Source organism: Neovison vison, chromosome 1 (assembly GCF_020171115.1).
Source record: "Neovison vison isolate M4711 chromosome 1, ASM_NN_V1, whole genome shotgun sequence".
Classification (NCBI taxonomy): Eukaryota; Metazoa; Chordata; class Mammalia; order Carnivora; family Mustelidae; genus Neogale; species Neogale vison.
The window spans coordinates 7,202,893-7,222,713 of NC_058091.1; the positions used below are offsets into that span (position 1 = coordinate 7,202,893).

Consider the following 19,821-nt stretch of genomic DNA (forward strand, 5'->3'; position numbering starts at 1 on the left):
GTTTGTTGGGGACACGGTGAGTGGGGCGTGGGGAGTAGGCAGCTGCCCAGTAGGGTCTGGAGGTGGACAGACGGGGACCAGTATCTAGATCTGGTCTCAGATCAGAAATCCCAGCCTCTGCATCAGGCCCCATAACATGAAAGGTGCGTTTGGTCACTTAAGTCTGTTCCTTTTTATAGTGTGTGTCTGCTCCATGCCTGTAGCAAGACCCCCTGGGATCCGCAGCTGAGACCAGACCTTCCTGTTTTCTCAGCTCCCCAAATTATTCGGTTTCATATTTTTATTCCAGTTTTTGCCCAGGGCCTAGAGACTGCCGGGTGGGTGCCTGTGACTTGATGGATGTCCCCCAGGTGAGAGGTGCAGGACAGGTGAAAAGGAGCGTGTCCCCTCCCAGACCCCCCCGTTTTCCTCCTCTTCCTCATTCTTATAAACAGCCAAACAGGTGCCTCTGCCTCCCTCCTCACTTTCCCTCTCATCTGTCCGCTTCTCGTCTCCGATCCGTGATTAAGCTGAACGGAGACAACAGAAACAACTCTGGGCTCCAGACCCAGTACCCCTACAGCCGCCCACCCAGCTCCTGTCGTCCCGCGGGCCCCAGAAATCAAGGCCACAGATTGGGCGTTGGCAGGTCACTTTCTGCACCACACACCCCTCCCCCAAGCGGAGTCTGCACAACTGGCCGAGCGGGGTGTGGCCCCTGGTGTAGCATTCAGGGCTGTCTGAGCCCTCGGGGAGTCACTACAGGAAAAATGAAGACCGCAAAACTGGGCGATCTGAAAGGTTTTAAATGGGGCAAAAATATCAAAAAGTGCTGCATCGTATTGTAGAAAGTTTGGTGGTTAATCCTGTCTGTCGAGAGTTTGTGACTGCCCCCGAAGGCCCTGCTGGCTCACTTGGCATCCCTGGAGGACCAGGTGAACGGGGCGTCCCTTCCCCTCCTGCCGGGAAGGAACGTGCAGGGGGAGGCTGCCCGGGGTGGAGGGAAGGGCGCAGGATGAGTCTGGTGTCTGTGATGCGGGGACTGGAGGGGAGGGGAAGGGAGGGACAGCGGGATGGAAACCAGTTTTAGCGATAAGGTACTGATAAGGTCCCGGGGACCGGAGGAAATCAGCTTCCCTGCCTACTGTTTTTTGTTTTGTTTTTAAGATGCCACCTATTGATTTGACACAGAGAGAGAGAGAGAGAGAGAGGGAGAGAGAGGGAGAGCGCACACAAGCAGGGGGAGCAGCAGTCAGAGGGAGAAACAGGCTCCCCGCTGAGCAGGGATCCCGAAGCAGGGGCTCAATCCCAGGACCCAGGGATCATGAAGGCAGACGCTCAACCAACAGAGCCACCCAGGCGCCCTCTCCTACCTTTAGAAACAGAGTTTCACGCTGTGAGGGGGATGCCTCCTTTTCTCCTGTGTCCCGTGCATCTCCTCCATCTTTAAACAAATACGTATCTTTCCATCTAGATCTATTCTGAGGTCAAAGTAAAAGGGCTTGAGGGCTGGGTCAGCCCTGTCTGTGATCATGGTGATATGGGAATGTTCTCGAGGACCCAGACAGAATGTGAGTCCCGAAGTGACTGAACTCCTGGGTGTCGCCCCACTTGGCCAGCGAGGTGAGGAAGCTGAGGGGGGCTCCGGGGCCCAGAGGGGGCTCCTGGCTGGGCCACTGCAGAGCCACTAGAGGCCCCAGGAGTGCAGAACCCGCTGTCGCCATGGCGTCTGGGCCACTGCAGAGGCCAGCAAAAAGCCCGCCAAGTCCCTAACCTGAGGCAGTGGCCCTGGGTAAAGGGATTTCCAGGTCAGAATGGGAAAGGACTCTTGGCTGGGAGAGAGGCAGAGAAGAAGAAGGAAGGGCATCTCCCAGGTCCCTTCTGAGGTCAGGGACCAAAGTTTTCCCATTGCCACCAGTGAAGGCCGATTCTAACCTGTAGCCACGTGTGCCCAACCGGCGAGCAGGTGAGGGGGACTCCAGGGTCTGAGGATGCCAGGTGGGGATGCCTTGGTCCGTGCATGACGCCCCTGCAACCGTCATACATCCTATGTGGACCAGTCACCACTCGCTTTCTCGGAGAGCAGGAACAGTCTGATCAAGGAGAAACGGGAGGCATCCCCCGGATGCTCTTGGTAATGAGGTGCTCCATGAGGACATCCCTGAGGGGCAAGAGTGGCTTCTTCACGCTCCAGAGTTTTCTGCCATTCTTTGACTTTTCTGTCTCATGGCCCTTAGTTCCCCACGGGCAACTCAACCTCACGGTGACAGGTTCCTTGGCTCACCAAACAGTCACCACACACAGTAGGGCCAGGCCTGGGAACCTGGAGGTCTACATGTTTTCTTCACCTGACAGCACCTGACCTGGAAGAGTCAAATCCCAGCCACTTTCCCGAGCGGTCTTCCTGGGCAGGGGCCTCAGCTCTCCCGTCTCCTTGTGGCTTCCTACAGTCTGGGGCTCCGGGGCCCGGACAGAATGTCCTCTCCGTGCTTGGGGACCTGAGGGGCCAGACCCTGAGGGGCCGTGTCCACCAAGAGACCCTGCACTCGCTCACCCTAATAGCCCAGGTAGGACTGACACACTACGGTGGTCTGAGCCGGGCCCGGGGAGCCCCCGCGAACGTCGCCAGCTCACGGAGAACCCCCTCATGTTAGCACAGCAGCCTCTGGACCCTTGTCTGCCGCTGTCAGAAGGAGCCCCCCCGCCCCCCTGCTTCTGCTTGCGTTTTGCTCGGGTGCATCGTTTTCATTCCTAGCTGTACCATCTTTTAATTAACTGCTCAATGACCGGCCCCCGTTCTTGTTGGCTCAGAGCTCCTATGGCTTTTTCCTGGTTGCTTCACGAGGGTTGGTTTGGGTACACGGACGAGATGGTAAATGCTTTGGGGGCAAAGACCTTATTTCGCTTCTCTCCTATTTGCTCTGGTAGTGTTTGTCGTTGACTCCCAGCATCGTAATGCCGGCTGAGAGGTGTGCAATCCACGGCGGCTGGCAAGCGATTTCCCCCCGAACCCACAAGGGAAGGACGCTGCTTCCTCGCGGGCGTCCTTGGCGACAGTCACCTGCCCAAAGTCCTGATCAGAATCGTCTGCACGGTGCCCTTTGGCAACTTCCTCAGTTGAGTTGGAGGTTCCTGAGTGCAAGGAGATGAGGGAGGGAGAGGGTTGGAGCCCTCACAGAGGGACAGGGTTGAAGCCCTCCCGGGATCTGCTGCCACCCTGGGCAGGTGGTGGGAGCAGGCAAGGCGGGCTGTAGACGCTGCCGCTGGCAGACCCCCCCAGAACCCCGTGCGTGAGGACCAGGGGTGCCTTGCCTGCCCCGAGCCCGGGCGCCATGGTGCAGGGTGCATCTCCCTCAAATGACAGATGTCCCCCCTCACATGGGACCAGCCTTACCACGCAGGTGCCCTTCAGCTAGGAAGATGGGAGCAGCCGTACCACAGGGTAAAGGAAACCTTAATTCATGGTGGTATTTATAAGTCGTGTGTCATTCCCTATAAAAGAACATCCAATGAAAATATCAGTGGGGAAATCATTCAACTAAAGATAAAAGCTTTCTCCGTATCTACCATGTTGGGTGTTGGGACCAGGGTGCCGGAGGCTCCAGAGGAGGAGACCCAGGTGCTGCCCGCAGGATGTCACAAGGTCATTGGCATTACTGCCTGCTCCATGGGGAATAGTTATGGAAGGACACGCGTGGCCCCAGCCTGCAAGGAGCTTAGTTGTATCGGTTCAGGCGGCAGTACACACACCCTCTCCTGCTCTGTTGGTTCAAGCGCACATCGGTAGATCTTTTCAGAGGGTGATCTGGAAATATCTGTACAATTTTTAAATATGTGTACTCTTCAATCCATAATTCTACTTTTGGGTATATCTGTGCTGGAGAAATACTTTCACAGATATTTTTGTCTAAAACGTGCATTTTCAAGGGTGTTTATCGCAGTGTTTATAACAATAAAAAAGCAAGGGGGAAAATCCTAATCAATGGCAGAATGGCCAAATAAATCATCTATGTCCGCCGCACGAACAGCGTTGCAGCCCGTGTGTTACTCTTTATGATGCTGTCATTCTGGCTCTTTTTGACCTAGAAAGAACAAAAAAGCAAAAAAAACACACACAAAAAAACAAAAAACAAAAAACAAAAACCCAAAACAACAGTTTCATATATTGAACATATATTAAAACGGGGATAATAATAGTGCCTCCCAGCCTCAGAGGGTTAACGTGAAGATTTCACACAATATGACGTGCAAAGCCCTTGGAGCCGTCCCCAGCACACGGCTGGAGCGCAGCCAATATTTGCTAAATCACTATGAATATGTGTCAGCAGGGAAAGATCCAGAATATACCATTTGGAGAAAATCACTATATGTATATTTTTACAAAGGTCGATAAAGTATGAACCCATTTATGGGTGGGAAACACATGAGTGCGTGCGTGTGTGCGTGTGCGTGTGTGCGTGTGTGTGTGTGTGTGTGTGTGTATCTTTGTGTAAATGCCTAGGAGCAGGACTAGGAGGCTTCCTTCCAGACTCTTTCTAATGGTTAACGCTGGACAAGGGAGCGGGTTGGGGACAGGGAGGAGGACGTGCCTCATCAGGGTTCCATGGGGGGGCAGAAATGCTGGGAGCTCCGTGGCCGCCTGTGGAGCGACAGGTTGCAGGGACTGGTCCTTGTTCAACCACAGGGCTGGCCAGGCTGCGTGGGCAGCTGGGGGTGTGGTCTCTGCAGCTCATGTTGGAGCCTGAAGCCCCGGGGAAGGCAGGCAGGAAGGTGTGATGGATGTAAGACGAGGAGATCAAGAGGTTGGAACCCCAAGCACCGTCTGAAGCCCTACGAGGACAGACTGAATCCCAGGTCAGTTGTCATTGCAACTGGTGTTGATGGCGTGAGGGCCCTGCATGGACCAGCGGACACACACCTGGCCCAGGAGTCAGGGAAGCTGCAGGAGGGGGGTGTTAGGAAGGGGAGGGCACATTGCAGGGCCCCCCTCGTCTGCCTCTTTGAGTTGAGGAGGTGAATCAGCCAATCAGTAGCAACGTGAGTGACTTACACTTTCCTTCCATCTGTCAGACCTCCCAGGATTGTCCCTCGTGCCCCCCCCCACCTTAACTGGAAACAAACAAACAAATCAAAAAGGAGTCTGGGAAATGTAGTCCAGCCTAACCTAATGGACAGGTCACAAAGCCATCAAAGGGAATTTCACCTTTTCCTCTGTATACTTCTGGATGTTTAAATTCTTCCACAATGTGACTCTATAAATGTATTTATTGTGAATAACAAAGAAACTGAAAGCCTTTGGTAAAAGGAAAGAAAACTCTTCTTCCCGGTGAGATTTAGTGCTTAGTTATACAGCTAATAGTGCCCTGAGAACCGATTTCTCCACTGTTAGCTGGGGGCCCTCAGCACCATCCCTGGGCCCCAGCACCCTCGCGCCCTGCTTCTGCCCGGCTCTTCAGTCTGTTCCCACTTCAGCCAGAGCGAGCTTTTCAAAATGCAAATGAGATGCTGCTGTGTGCCTATTTAAAAATGCTCCAGTGGCTTCCCGTTGCCTTCATTATGAAGCCATAAATCATCGCTCCCCACTCCAGTCCAGAAGCCGCTGGAACGTTCTCCCTCCGTCTCTCTCTCGGTCTGGCTCCGGCTGGCTCTCCTTCCCCCACCCCTTCCTCTTGCCTTTCGTGGTTGCAGAGCCTTGCGTATCCTGGTAATAGAAGGCTGGCCACTTACCGATCCCCTACTACGTGCAGCATTATGCTGGCTGCCTTGACGGCCGGCGTCATCTGATTTAATAACCTCAGCTTGGCAGAAAGTCCAAATGCTTTTCATATCCCTGTTTTGCAGACAAGGACAGGGAGGCTTAGGGGACATTGAGAAATGAGCCAGTGGTGAGTGGGACGCCCCAGGATTGGAGCCTGGTGTGTCTGACCCCCATATGCATGAATAGGACATTCAGCAGCCCCCGTCCTGTGAACGAGTCTTTCCTTCCCCGCCCCACTGCCTTGTGAATGGAAAACTGCCCCCCCCCACCCCCAGGCGGTCGGCTCCGGGAGGGTAGGCATCCAGGCCACACCTCCACCTGGCGTGGTGCTTGCACACAGTAGGTCACTGGGGTTCGTTACGCGCATCGATACGCCGGTGCGGTGCTGGGCTCTGGACTCAGGCCAGCGTCAGAAGAACCGGACGATGCAGTCCTTGCACCCAGGGCTGTGCTTTGTCGTCGGGGAGCTGCTCTCACGCTGGGTCACAAGCTGCTTGAGGTCCTGGGGATGGTGCTGGGCAGGTGTTCATCGGCCCTGCCTCGCCGCTGATGGGGAGCGGCGGAGCCCAGAGAGGCATCCGGGAGCTACTTGCAGAACGACAGTGGGATGTGATTCACAGGGCTGGCCACCCTTACCTGGCAGACTCCCATGTTGTTCTGCTTTGGGGGTTTATCAGTGCTCTGTGGCTAGTCCTGGAGTGGATTGGTCCAGCCCAACCTGTCTCTTAGAGGAACTCAGTGCAGCAATATTAGCGTCCTTCTACCAGGTGGTAACAAACTGTCCCTTAGTCCTGGCCAGCGCTGCTCCTGCCCCTCCTGCCCTCCCTATGCACCTACCTTCTCCTTCCCGGACTTGCCACATGAGGTCCCACTGATGTCACCACCTGGTGGACAACTGACTGCGGACTTGGCATTTTCTCGGAGGAATAGGCAGACACTTACTTTATGGTCCAGTAAGGGGAGGATGTTGGTTCGTTTTGAATGATGATGCTGGATCCCGAGTGGCTGACTTGCTGGGACTTTCCTCTGAGCTTTGTGTGTTCTGCCCCCACTGTGTCCTCTGCCTGCATCCTCGCAGAACCCGTGAAGTGACCCATTCTAAAGATTAGCACTGCCTAGAAACTAGCCCGTGATGCCTTCTAGAGAGTTCTAGTGCACCTGTTAGAAAGCATCTGTGTCCAACCTCAAGGAGAAAGGTTTTAAAACATAGGTTTGCCTGGAGTCAGGATTGCACCTGCTTGTCTGCGTGTGTGTGCCCGTGCATGTGTGTGCCTGTGTGCGCATGTGTGGACGGGGTGGGGGGTGAGTGAGTCCTCTGCTAAATGTGTACCCCACTAACCGGGGATCAACAGGGCTACGGCCTTGGCAGAGAACTCACACCCACCCATCCTCCTGTTGAACACCTTCAGCTTTCCAAATTCTCCCTAAAGCTTCTATGTAGATAACAGTTTTTACCCAATGTACAACTCCTTCTCTGGGCAATTTGTACCATATAGACAGGCATTTCCTGAAGCAACCAGGCTGGGAAGGGGTCACCAGGACTACAAGCCCTCCCTGAAGAATAAAGTCCAGTGGGTCCTTATTGCCTGCAGGAAGCACTGCCGTTTTCCAAGTTCCTACACAGAGTATTTTAAGTTTCACTCAGGCCCACAGTGTAACGGCTCTAATGGAGCCTCGCTTCCCCACACCCTGGGTCTTCATGATTTTGGGTGCACACGAGCCTCATGAACAGGAGAGAGAAATGAGGTATTCATTCCTCTGATGGAGTTTGTAAGTATCCTGATTAGTCATTTCCCAGGATCTTCAGAATTCTGGGCATCACCTCATGCTGCCTCTCAGAGCGCAGTAAACACGAGGGCGCGCGTTCCTGATGCAGTCGGGCTTCCTCGCTGACTTCTCCCCAAGGCCCTTAATCAAGGAATGCAAAGTCGTTTGGCTTCTCCAAGCTTCCTCTCCTTCCCTGGATCCTGCAGGGGAGTCTTTCTTATTCCGCTTCTGCTTCTAAACCACGTCAAGGATGGGGGCCTCGGCGGCAATGGTGCAGACCTTGACCCTTACAAGTTGCTTTCTGCCCCAGCCGGGAGGGGAGAGCCCGACTCCAGCCGCGTCCAGCAGAACCGAGCCTTGCTCACCACGCATGCGCGAAATAAACGTTTGTCTGTTGTTGTGGTTTGTTCCAGAGCTGGTGATGTTGCTGGAGTGGTGGTCGGGCACGGAGTGCGTCATCCACACAGACCCCCAGGCCTACCCCAAGTATGGAAAGGAAAATGCCATCGTGGTTCTGAACCACAAGTTTGAGATTGACTTTCTCTGTGGTTGGAGCCTGGCCGAACGCTTTGGGGTGTTAGGGGTAAGTCGGATTCCCGTTTCCCCCCTCGCGCATTTCCCCTGTTCACTGCTATGACTTGCCTTTTTGCTCTCCGTCATTCAGGATTACAGAGGCATTCGCGGTTTCCACCTGACGGAATGCTCTTCACCAATTGCTTTGCATTCCCGCTTGGAATCAAGATGAGCGTCTTCATGAGCAATAATGATACTGAGTCGGCCATTATCACGTGCTAGATATGTTACACGCAATTTGTTTCTTGACTCCTTGCAGAGACCTTTATGAATAGATGCTATGTAGACCCCCTTTTTTAAAAAACCCAATTATAGAGGGTTTAAACCATCTGCTCGAGCTCCCACAGTAGACGTGGGTTCGGACTGGACTCATGGTTCGAGGCCACTCCGTGTCCTTCATCTCTGCTAAGGGACAGTGCCTCACCCCTGCCTTTCCTTCATTGTGGGCTTAAGAACGTGGAACCCCCAAGCCACAGAGTTTCAATGGCAGAATTCAGAATAAATATGAAATTCTGTGTCCTCCAACTAGTTGGACCTCTTGCATGCCTTTGGGGCTAGGCTCCCTTAGCGGACTTTTGTCACCTCGGAAACGTCGAGGTGTGTACTGGTCACACCTGGATCAGATAGCCGAACCGAAGCTGTCTCAGTGGGGAGCTGTTGCAGTGGGGCTTACACTGTGGGGTGGGGGCAGTTTGCACCTGAACTTGGGGTTCATTTGCACGGGGAGCCGCCCCTGCGGACAGCCGTGGTGTCTGCTCACGTCACGTTGTTTTTGGCGGACCAGGCGGGACACGTCGGGTGTTCAGAGTGGAGGAGGTAGAAGACCAGCAGAGGAGCTGGGGTGACGGAGTCCCGGGTCTGACCTGGAGGGGAGGCTCCGTGGGCTCAGTCCCCGATGAGCCTGCGGAGTCTCAGAGTGGCCAGTGGCATGGGGGGCCCCTTTGACTCGGCCAAGGAGACCCTTGGTGAAGGAGGACAGTATAGCCTGGGGCACATTTTGTATCTGCTTTTAAACACTGATGCACTTTTAAATTGGGGGCAAAAGGAGAGAGAAGGAAACATGCTTAGAACCGAGTCCCATTGACATCTTTGGGACCAAGGATAGTCCTTATGATGCCGTTAAACTATCAAAAGGCAAGGGGGAGGTCTTTAGCCGTTTTTCAAGAAATGGAAGCAGTGAGTTCCATCACTGTTGCTGCCTTGAGACTTCTAGAAAGCCGCACGGCCTGTGGCTGAATCACTGGAAGGATTTCTAGGAAAGCAACAGGCCCTCCTGCCAACAGTGTTCTTTGTTTCCCTGTTTATTCTTCCAGTTCCAACTCGGTATCTGTGTACGCATGTGCGCTACGTGTATTTTCAGGAACAAGACGGAACATTCTAGCATCTGCCTTTCTCCGTTTTAGAGACCCTGGGCAGAGAGCTCAAGTAGAGTTTTGTGGTTTTATTCTGTGCAAGAGGAGACATCCCCCTAAAATGTCACCCCCCGAGCCCCGTTGTGGATGCGGGTGACTGTGACTGGGCACCTCGCGTCTTTGCACCCTGACTGCCAGCTCGTCGGTTCTCCTGCCTTAGAGCTGGACTTCCCGGCGTGCTGGCGTCCCACAGCCCTGGTTCTCCCTGGGGGCTTGGGCGACGGGTGGTGTTTCCCGGGCTTCCCACGTGGCTTTGAGAGGTGCCCAGGCTCCGAGTGTGAAGGCGCACCCGGCCCGGGGCAGGAGGCTGTGGCACAGCAGGCTACTGGACCTGCAGGCACCGGCCCGTCCACGTTGCCTTGGCATCTCGACGACCACGAGCTGTTGCTGGGCGCTGTTCCCTGCCTTTAACCGATTCCTAAATCTTGTCGCGTTACTACTATTTACACTTCATCAATAAACTCCTAAATCATTGGTTCCAGGGTAGTAACTAGTAAGTCTGATTTCAGAGCTCTGCTCCTTACCCCACGGGGCGTCAGGAAGAAAAACTGCGGGAGCCTCAGGGGCCCGGGGGCCTTTACATCCCAAAATGACCAGGGCCACCTGGGACAGGGACCAGGCTTCCAGTTCCCTCCTGGCTTGTGGTCGTCACGGGCTCGTTCTGAGGAGTGGGAGCGTCAGTACCCTCGCTGGGTCAGGGAGGGACTCGGCAGGAACTAACAGAGTGAAGGCGCAACAGCAGCTCACAGACGCCCGCGGCCTTGGGGAAACAGGCACAAAAAGATGGAAAGGGTGCCCTCTTGCCTTGTGCTCAGGGAGGAGTAACGTGGAGAGGGGACCCAGGCCAGGAGAGGGGACCCAGGTCTGAGAGAAGGTCCCAGGCCAGGAGAGGGGACACAGGCCCAGAGATGAAGAGGCTTTCAGGGAACGGGAACACTACCTCCATGTCACTTAGGGTCTCAGGTCAGAGACTTTGGAGTCCTTGATGGAGTGACAGCTTGAGCACAGCGCTGAGACTGTGGAGGGCCACACGGTGGTTAGCGGGACAGCCGTACCGCCAACAGCACAGAGATGTTTCTCTTCCAGCTGTGGTTCCGTAAGTGAACACCACAGTCACCGGGCTGCCTTTCTTACTATTGAAAACCGAGCAGCCGGGGTTGCCGGTGGAGGGGTGTGAGCATGGTCGTCTGAGACTGTTCTAGAAGTTTGGAGGTTTAGAAGAGCACCAGGCTGCGAGGTAGACAGGTTGAAGCCTCAGATGGGGGTGACAGGTGTTCCCCTGGGGAACTCTACCCCGTGGGGCTTCTGGTTTTCTGGATTACTTGCTAATGTGCTTCCTGGAGCCCCGGAGTCCCCTGCCAGGACTGGAGGGAGGGTCTAGACAGGGGCAGGAGGCGGCCACCTTCCCCTTTCTGCCAAGCTCCGTGCACCAGCCCGTGCAGTAGCTACACGTTCTGAGAACGGTTCACGCTGGCCAAGGAGAGGCTGCCCGGACGGGACCAGGGAGACATCGGTGACCTCTTTCAGGGTCAGGGGCTGGGCCAAGTCAGGGGAAAGCTGCCGGACCCTCCTCCCAGGGGAATGCCCTGTCCCCGCGGCAGGGAACAGTTTCCATCCCTGCACGCTGCTGAAGCAGCTGCGGTCCAGCGACGGGCCATGATGCCGGGTGAGCTGCTCTGGCCCTTTCCACGGTGGCCCGTTGATTCCCGCCACTCTTCGGAGGACACGGAACAGCAGCTTGTTGCAGTCGTCGTTCAGCGGTATCCTTGGTCTTAAATCACCTTCTAAGAAAAGGCACCTGATTGATCCCTTTTTAAAAATAGTGCGTGACACTGAGATCTTTCTGGACTCTGGGGAGCTTGCTTCTCAGGAGAGAAGGTTCCTCACGGGGCAGTTTCTGCCCACACACGTAACAGCCCAAGAGGAAGTAAGTTTAAATTGAAACAAGTGAAATTTTGCCAAAATTCTTGAGAATGGGGTAATATGAAATTGCTTGTAAGGGGAAAAATGATAGGAGTTTCTTAAAAAGGAGAAAAAGGTCTTTAGAAATTTTGTAAGCATCTGAGGCCCCATACGGTCATTTCCAGAGGCCCTGGTTCTCCTCAGAACTGGCTTTCCCGCCTGGGCCCAGGCGCCAAAGGCTCTGGCTGTGACCTTCGCAGAACGCGCCGGCTCTTTCCTCCCTGGGGAGGGCCCGGCCTGTAGACAGTTGAGAATCCGTTTCTCACAAACTGTGGTGTGCGGTGCTGAGCCTTGGGGTTTCTGAAGCTTCTAGTGTATCGGTGTCCCGCGGTAGGTGAAACACATCCGCGTCACTTCACTGCGGTCGCGGCTTACGGTAGGCTCCCCACGATCACGTTTGTGGGGTCCCCCAGCGGCCCCGGCCCCCGGTGGGCGCTTGGCACACAGCGGCCCCTATGGTCAGTGGTCACCGGCGGGTGGGGGCAGTGCGGCTCGGAGGTTGACCTGGAGGCCACTTGCAATATTTCTCTTCAGATCGTTCAAGAGGCCGCATATGTCACATCTGTGGCAGCGTGACAAGCCACCAAACAGAGCCACCGAAGGCCGCGGGTCTTACCGCAGGTTGTGTGGTCTGGGGTTCAGGCGCAGCTCAGCGGCGGGTCCTGGCAAGGGTCCCTCCTGAGGTCACCCTCGAGCCGCCGGCCAGGGGGGTGGTCTCCTCAGAAGGCTCACCGGGCCGGCCACCTGCCTCCACACCCATCCCTGTGTTTGTTGCCAGAGCCCTGAGTGTGTGTGTGTATATGTGTGTGTGTGTGTGTGTGTTTTCTGTAGAAAACAGTGCGAGACGCTGTAAGATACAAAGATGGGTGTGAAAATACAATCTTTGCCTTCAGTGACTTTATAACATCTGAGGAGAAGTGAAGAAGAGACATAAGTGCCTGTCACAGGACACAGGGGGTTGGAGGGAGCAATGACATTGGGTTGACCGTGCTCACTTGGGGCGACACCAGCATACTTCACCACAGAGCAGTCGGCCCTACGGCACCATTTTGGGGGCCCCGGTCATTCCCAGTGCCCCCCACCCCTTTGTTAGGTGAGGAGGGCCTGGAGGGCTGGGGGACGAGCTGGGGTCGCTGTGGTAGAGGTAGAAGATGGGGGGGCAAGTTTGGGTGTGGGGGCAGCTCTGCTTACCAGACTGTGGGGAGGAAGTTCGATAGTTTCACAACTGGTGTCCTGTTCTGGTGCTTAGGAGCCCACGGACTTTTGGCCGCCAGGGACACAGGAAACTTCCAGAAGGTGATAACATTGGAACAAGTCCTTGAGGGCATGCAATTAGAATCAGTGGAAGACTGATGTGAAGGGATGATCACGAGGCAGCGGACGGAGGTGGGGAGACCGTGGGTGGCACGGCCCATCATGAGCAAGCAGGCGGGCGCCATGTTCCTGGGCCGCACGGACGGGCTCCTCTGCTCTGGGCCCGGCCAAGCATGCACGTTAGCGGTCCCGCTCCCTTCACTGGCCCCCGCGCAAGGTCCCTGTGGGCTGGTTTCAGACTTACTGAGGGGTATGGGCTGCTGCTGTTTTGCCGAACGCTCCTGGCTTCTCGGTAAAATGACCTGCAGATACCCCAACACCCCAGAAAAGCTCCCTGGAGCTGAAACTAGAACAGAACCCCAGCCGCTGGGGTTCTGGGTTAATTTTGCCAAGATGCTTCCGGTCCTTGACGTTAAATATGATGCTTTCTGTGAAAGGTGACGTGTTTCCAAAAACCAGCATTTCTTCAAGTTTGATGGTGGAAGGATCGCTTTTCTCCCTAAAGGTTTTTCGCAGGAAAAATGTCAACGCAGAATTGTTTAGAAAGGCTACACGGATGTGATTTCCTATAAACCTCCGCCAGTTTTAACATCCTCCCAAACAGTGGGTTTCCTCTGTCTTGTTTCGAACACGTAAAACTTAGCAGAAAAGCAGAGAGTCTGAAAGATGAAACTGTGCGTTCCGGCTCAGATATCGAGAGCAATTCTTTCTTTTCCCCTCTGCTTACTCCAGAACAATTCTCTCCTAAGGGTGGCAGGGGAGGGACAGATGCGTAGGCAAAAAACCGCAATGTCTCAGCGTCCCACAGATGTGGACTTGAACCCTGGCTCCTGCATTGGGGAGGAGAACCTTGGGGAGGTTATCTGACTTTTCTGAACCTCAGTTAATAATTCCCATTGCGCTGTTGTAAGGGCTTAGTGAATAGACAGGGCTTACTGCATATATGTACTTGTTTAATGAATATGATCCTGGCTCAGGTGCCTGGCACAAGTAGGTGTGCAATAGTGCTTAGTTTCCTGACCTCATGAGCTCCCCTTCCCTGAGTCCTTTCTTGTAGTGAAAAAGAGGATAAAGTGCGGAAGACCGAAGAGAGAGCAAATGTTTTACGAAACGGGATTTAACCATTTAACCGCAGCTAGATTCCCGCGCGACTGACATCCACCATCCTTCTTATGCAAAGCAAAGTGAGCTTACACTCCTTCTGTCGCCGTTCCTTCACACACGTTTGTCAAGTTCCTGTTGGCTACAGAGAGATGAGACGTTTTTAGATGTGGAGAAGTGTTTTTCCTTTTTAAAGATTTTATTTATTTATTTGAGAGAGAGAGAGAGCGAGAGAGAGAGAGCAAGCATGGGGGGCGGGAGGGGCAGAGGCAGAGGGAGAAGCAGACTCCCCGCTGGGCAGGGAGCCCTCATGGGCTCGATCCCATCACCCTGGGCTCACAATCGGAGCCTAAGGCAGATGCTTAATGAACTGAGTCCCCAGGCACCCCCAGATATGGGGAAATGTCTTGTGTTTTCTTTTCCATCACATACACCTGCGGCTCTGGTTCCTCGGCTCCATTACAGTGGGTTTGCCTCACCCTCGATGCCAGGATCCTATGAGTGCGTGGAAACCTGGCCCCCACCCCACCTTCCATGGCTTAACCAGCAGCATCCGTATTGCGCTCGGCACCACCCACGACACTGAGAGTGAGCGGGCCGCCGCTGTGGGCCGCCAAGCAGTCACCCGCCAGGTGTGCTGGGACCTGGTGTGAGGCCGAAAGGAAGCGGAAAGAAGGGTGAGGGCCTGAGACGCCTTACAGACCCGGCAGCCAGGTGCGGCGGCGGCCAAGGAAAGAGGTCAGTAGCTCAATGGAAGGACAGCGGCGTCCTGAGCTCGTAACCGAATAAATCCCTGGAGATGCTGGGGTGCGCTCTGGTTTTTAAAGTGTAGAGCTGAGGTAGGCACACCAAGGTGTTTTTAATTCTTTTTAAGCTTTTATTTATTAATTTGAGAGAGCGCGTGTGCAAGAAGGAGCAGAGGGAAAGGAACCATCAGACGCCCTCCCAGCGTGGGGCTCCGTCCCAGGACCGTGAGTTCCCAACCTGAGCTGAGATCGGGAGTTGGACGCTTAACTGACTAAGCCGCCCAGGCGCCCCGGTCTTTTTCACGAAGCAGGATCTTCTGGCAATGTCTTTAACAAGCCAGGGTTGGATTACACCAACGGATTGTGAATCCAGACTTGCTTAAAGCAGCAGTAGCATCGGGCTTCCTCCCTACTCTCCCCACAGGCCACAGCAGACCTTCCGAGCCTGGAACCAGCTCTGACTCTGCAGGGTCCCCAGTAACTGCTCCCTCTTTGTCACAACCCATCTGCTAACGTGCCCAGGGCGCTCCCATTTCCCCGTCTCCCTGGGCTTCCTTCCACTGCTTAGCAAACACCCGCTGGCCACAAGGTGCTGGCAGTAGCTCTGTTACCTTCTGCCCTTGCAGGGCCCTGGTCTCCCAGCCCCGCCCCTGGAATTCCTTCTGCTCTGTCTCTCTCTCTGCCCAGGCCTAAGGCCACCCCGGGAAGGACTCAGGCTGGCCATGCGCAACAGAAGCTGGGAAGGGGACGCCAGGATCTGTGCTCAGGAAGGGGGAAGTGGACGTTGCCTCCTTTCTCATCTGTTTTATCAGGAGCTCTGATGGTGTTGAGCAGAGTCAAGTGTGACAAGTTCCCAATGTTCAAGAGTTTCCTTTGTCCCCAGATGCCCTTTCCGCACTCCAGATCTGCACACCAGGCAAATTAAGAGTCGTTTGGGGTTTGGTCAGGGGATGGAGACTTGGGTGGGGGAAGTGGCGATCAGGGCCGGGGAGCTGGGAGGGCTCTGCTCCACCTCGATAAATGGTCCACGTTCGTTCCCAGGCGAGAGATGACTCCTCGGAGAGTGGTTTGGTTTCATGCTTGTCTTACGCATTTCCCCTGTGGCCGTGACTAATTGCGGCCCCACGCTCGTTTTGTTTTCTGATACTCTGGAGGTTTTTCTGGGAGCATAAGGTCCCCAGCATTTTCTTTTTTGGCATCAGAGAAGGGAGACAGACAGTGAGAGAGTGACAGAGGCAGAATTAGGCCACCTGTATGTGACTCTCGTGGGCACAGATGGCGTGCGCACACACGCGCGCACATGTGGCTCGTGATCTGAGCTCCGTCTTACCCCTGCCTTTTACTGTGGTGAGGGAGTCCGCTTCAGAGACACACTCCGGCCCCATCTTTTCCAGACTTGGACCCACCTCCTTGGCCACAGACCATGTCTGTTCAACAGCTTACAGGTTTCAGGGGCGGAAGTAACACGGCATTGGTAGCTTTCTGTTTCTCTCCTCCCGCTAGATGCTAGACGTTGAGCGTCCCAAGGCCATGAATATTCACCTTCATCGTGGCGTCCCCACCCGGCCCAGGGCCTGGCACAAAGGAGGTATTTAACAGACACTTGTTGCACAGGCAGAACAGTTTTGAGGTTAAAGTTCGCATGTCACACATCAAAAAAGAGGCTGAACTGTTGGCTGACTGGCTAGTCCTCTGCAGTGATGGGGCCCAGCTCATGGGGGAGAAAAATTCAAAGGGTTAAATGTGGATGTTTTAATCTGCTTTCCAAGTGCCACGAAAAGACCCCATGCAGGCATTTTATATTTAGTAGAAACCAATGACCTTGGGTGAATCCAAATGACGCACTGTGACCGCACCGATAAACCTTCAGGAATGGCCATGTGTTCGGAAGCCAGAAGGAGGTATTTGTGCCAGCAGCATGTTGACCAGGGACCATCCTACTGGTGACTGTTAGTCCCTAACTGTGTTTTCTGCCGGCACCTCCGGAGCGGTCAGAGGAGGCGGGAGCGTCACGGAAAGGTGGCTGCGCAGGATGCCCTACCAGCTCCAACCGTCCTACGAACTCAGCATTAACGCTAAACATTTTCATCTTAGTAGCTGGCAGGGGGCCTATTAGAGAAAAACTTTAACTAGAAAGTCCCAGTTCTGCTCATTTTTCATCACGGAGGCTGTAGAACTGACACAAGTGAGGCGAGAGCCACATGATCTCAGGGTCGGAACTACTGGATCTCAGTGCAGCTTCAGAACAGTTCTTTCTAGCACCACGGGGTCTCTGCACAGGGGTTGACCAGTTGGCTGGAGGCGTTGAAGAGGTTCATGGGGTGTCGGAGGGGTCACAGGGTTTGCTGTTTCCCTGAGCAACTGGGTGGTCCCAACTGCACTTATGGGCTGTTCAGCTAGGTTGACTGGGCAGCTGTGTAAGACTGCTCTCCCCCTCTCTCTCTCACACACACACACCCTCTCTCTCACACACACCCTCTCTCTCACACACACATACTCACTCTCACACACACATACTCACTCTCACACACACAGTGTCTCTATACACACGCAGTCTCTCTACACACATGGTCTTTCTACACACACAGTCTCACCCATACACACTCCCCCCCCCACACACTCACTATCTCACACTCTCACATAGTCTCTCTCTCCACACACACAATCTCTTTCACACACACTCTCTCCACAGTCTCTCTCACACACATACTCTCCCTCACACACACACTCTCTCACATAAACACTCACACATGCTCTACAAATACATAGTCTCTCTCACACATCTACTTATACACACTCTCCTACATACTCTCTCGCACAGTCTCTCTCTCACACACACTCACTCTTTCTCACAATCTCTCTCATACACACACCCCTCTCACCCACACATACTCGTTCTCTCACACAATCTCTCATACATACCCCCTCCCTCTCTCACAAACACAACACACACACACACACACACACACACACTCTAATGTGAATCATGTCAGTGATGCCCTTCAACTACCAGAAATGGCCAAGCTCTTGCTGTTGTGGATTCCTCATAGGAAGTTGTATTTCCTATGAACATTTTTTATTTTCCAGATGTGTTAATGTCTAGAGGGACTTGTGGTAAATCAAACTCTCTCAGATCTACCCTCAGAATAAATCCAGAATTTGCATTTTGGGTCTGTGGGACTAATGAAAACAAATCTTCCCAGTAAATCCTCTCAGATCTACCCTCAAAATAAATCCAGAATAAATGAAACTGATAATTGTTTTTATACATTCTTTCCCGAAGGCATTGCCGTCCAGCATAGAAGCCTTTGCTTAGCCTGGGATGGTCATGCTATCGATGGCATATTTCCTGGAGGAATGTAAGCATATTGGAGTAGTAAGTTTCTAGTCTCTTACTAGAAATGAGGGAACCCCTGTGAATCTCTCGGCACACCACTATCAGGGAAGGCTGGAATTCCTGCAGATTGCTACCATATGCTAAAGCATAGGTTAGGAAATGGGTTGAATTGAGAGGGACGTTTAGCCTCTGTTCTTACTCTGTGGTGGTAATAACAGCTGTACATCGAACACCCGTTGTCAGGTCCTCAACTCAACACCTTTGTATACGTTTCCATATGTTATTAAATCTTCAAGCAACACTTTGAGGTAAGTATTCCTTTCCTCATAATACAGTTGTGGAAAATTGAGGCCCAGGAAGGTTAAGTCTCTGGACCAAAGTCACACAGCTGGGCCATGGTAGAGCCTGATCAAAGTAAGGACTGATTCCAAAGCTTTCCAAATCCTGTTATCCCTGCTGAGGAAAGGAGATCAAATAAATGACCTTTGATTCGAAAGGCAAAAGTTTCTACCTTAATATTTTAAAACATATCTTATAACAAATAAACATAGTTGATATCAAGGGTTAGGCCTAATGAGAACATCCCGAACTTTAAGGTTGAAAGATGTATTAATTCAACATAGAAACAGAAATATCTCCTCTGTTCCTTTTGATCATCATCAAATGGGGTATTTTGATCTAGTCTCACTTATGTTCCAGAAGCAAATGGTTGAAATGTGCTGATGTCAACTACTTCTTAAAAGGGGCATTGTTAGAGAAGCACTGCAAAGCATTTTGATGAGAAAAAACAGGAAAATCTAATAAAACAACAAAAAAATCCCTTCTGATTTGACTGCTCACCTATAGCTACTGTTATTTTCCTGTTTTCCTGTAGTCATAATCAGACTCTAGACTGAGCTTTGATTCCAGACCTTTTAAAAATTTAATATTATATAATAAGCATTTCCCCAGTGATTAAATATTCGTTGGAAATAAATTTTAGTGGCTCTAAATCAAAGGTTAACAAACTTTGTAACCAGCAGGGTAGTGAATATTTTCGGCTTGGTGGGCCATATTCATATTGCCTCTGTCACAACTGTTCGACTCAGCTGTTGCGCCGTGAAAGCAGCCATGGGCAGTGGGTACGCAAGAGAGAGTGTGGTTGTGTTCCAATAAAACTTTATTTATAAAAACAGGTGGGGAAGCTGCTTTGGCTCACAGGGCACAGTAACGGCTCTGTAGTATCACATACACACTGTGCGTACAGTCTGTCATTCAGACTGTACATAATTCAGTGAGCTCTTCTACTGTGGGGCGCTTAGGTGATCTGCAGCGCTCTCTCCCACTCAGTTCAACAGCGATGGCCATGTGGGCTCCGAGCTCATCTCTTTGGTCTACACATAGATCCCACATCACTGTCAAAGTTCTATTTCCTCTTAGCAGTGGGTTATCAAAGACTAACTGCTAAGACCCACTGGGGGCTGGTGGCATTGTTCCATTAATAGGAAATACCCCCTGAGAGTGCTTTCCCCACCAGACAGCTAGGATGGATCACATGGGGCTACTCACCTTCCTAGACCCGTGGCTGCGACCTTACAGGATCTGATCCCCTTCTTGGTTATAGAACAGATCATCTTTTAGAATCCCTTCGTGTCATTGCAAAGTATTTTTGGAACGAGTTCAGGAATATGTAATTTTTGTACACAGTCCTGCCAGCCAAGGAGGTAAGTTTAGTTCACCGGTGAGGATTTTCTATCTTGTTTTCATCTCACAGGCCGAGAGTAGGGAGTTCATGGAGGCATGGAAGCAGAGAGCCTGAGAACATCCCCGCCGACAAGAGGAGGGGGGGCGAGGGAAGGCTGCCGGGGCCTCCCACAACCTGAAACCTGGCAG

General features: G+C 53.0%; 1 protein-coding gene across 4 annotated transcripts in view; it reads left to right on the top strand.

The window, feature by feature from the left end:
• Positions 1-19,821, top strand: part of AGPAT4 (1-acylglycerol-3-phosphate O-acyltransferase 4) — a 119,186-nt gene that overhangs the window by 83,831 nt on the left and 15,534 nt on the right. For all 4 annotated transcript variants that reach the window (XM_044242683.1, XM_044242674.1, XM_044242693.1 and 1 more), the window contains exon 3: positions 7,918-8,087. In XM_044242683.1, the coding sequence (XP_044098618.1) occupies positions 7,918-8,087 (170 nt within the window). The remainder of the gene's footprint in view (positions 1-7,917; positions 8,088-19,821) is intronic.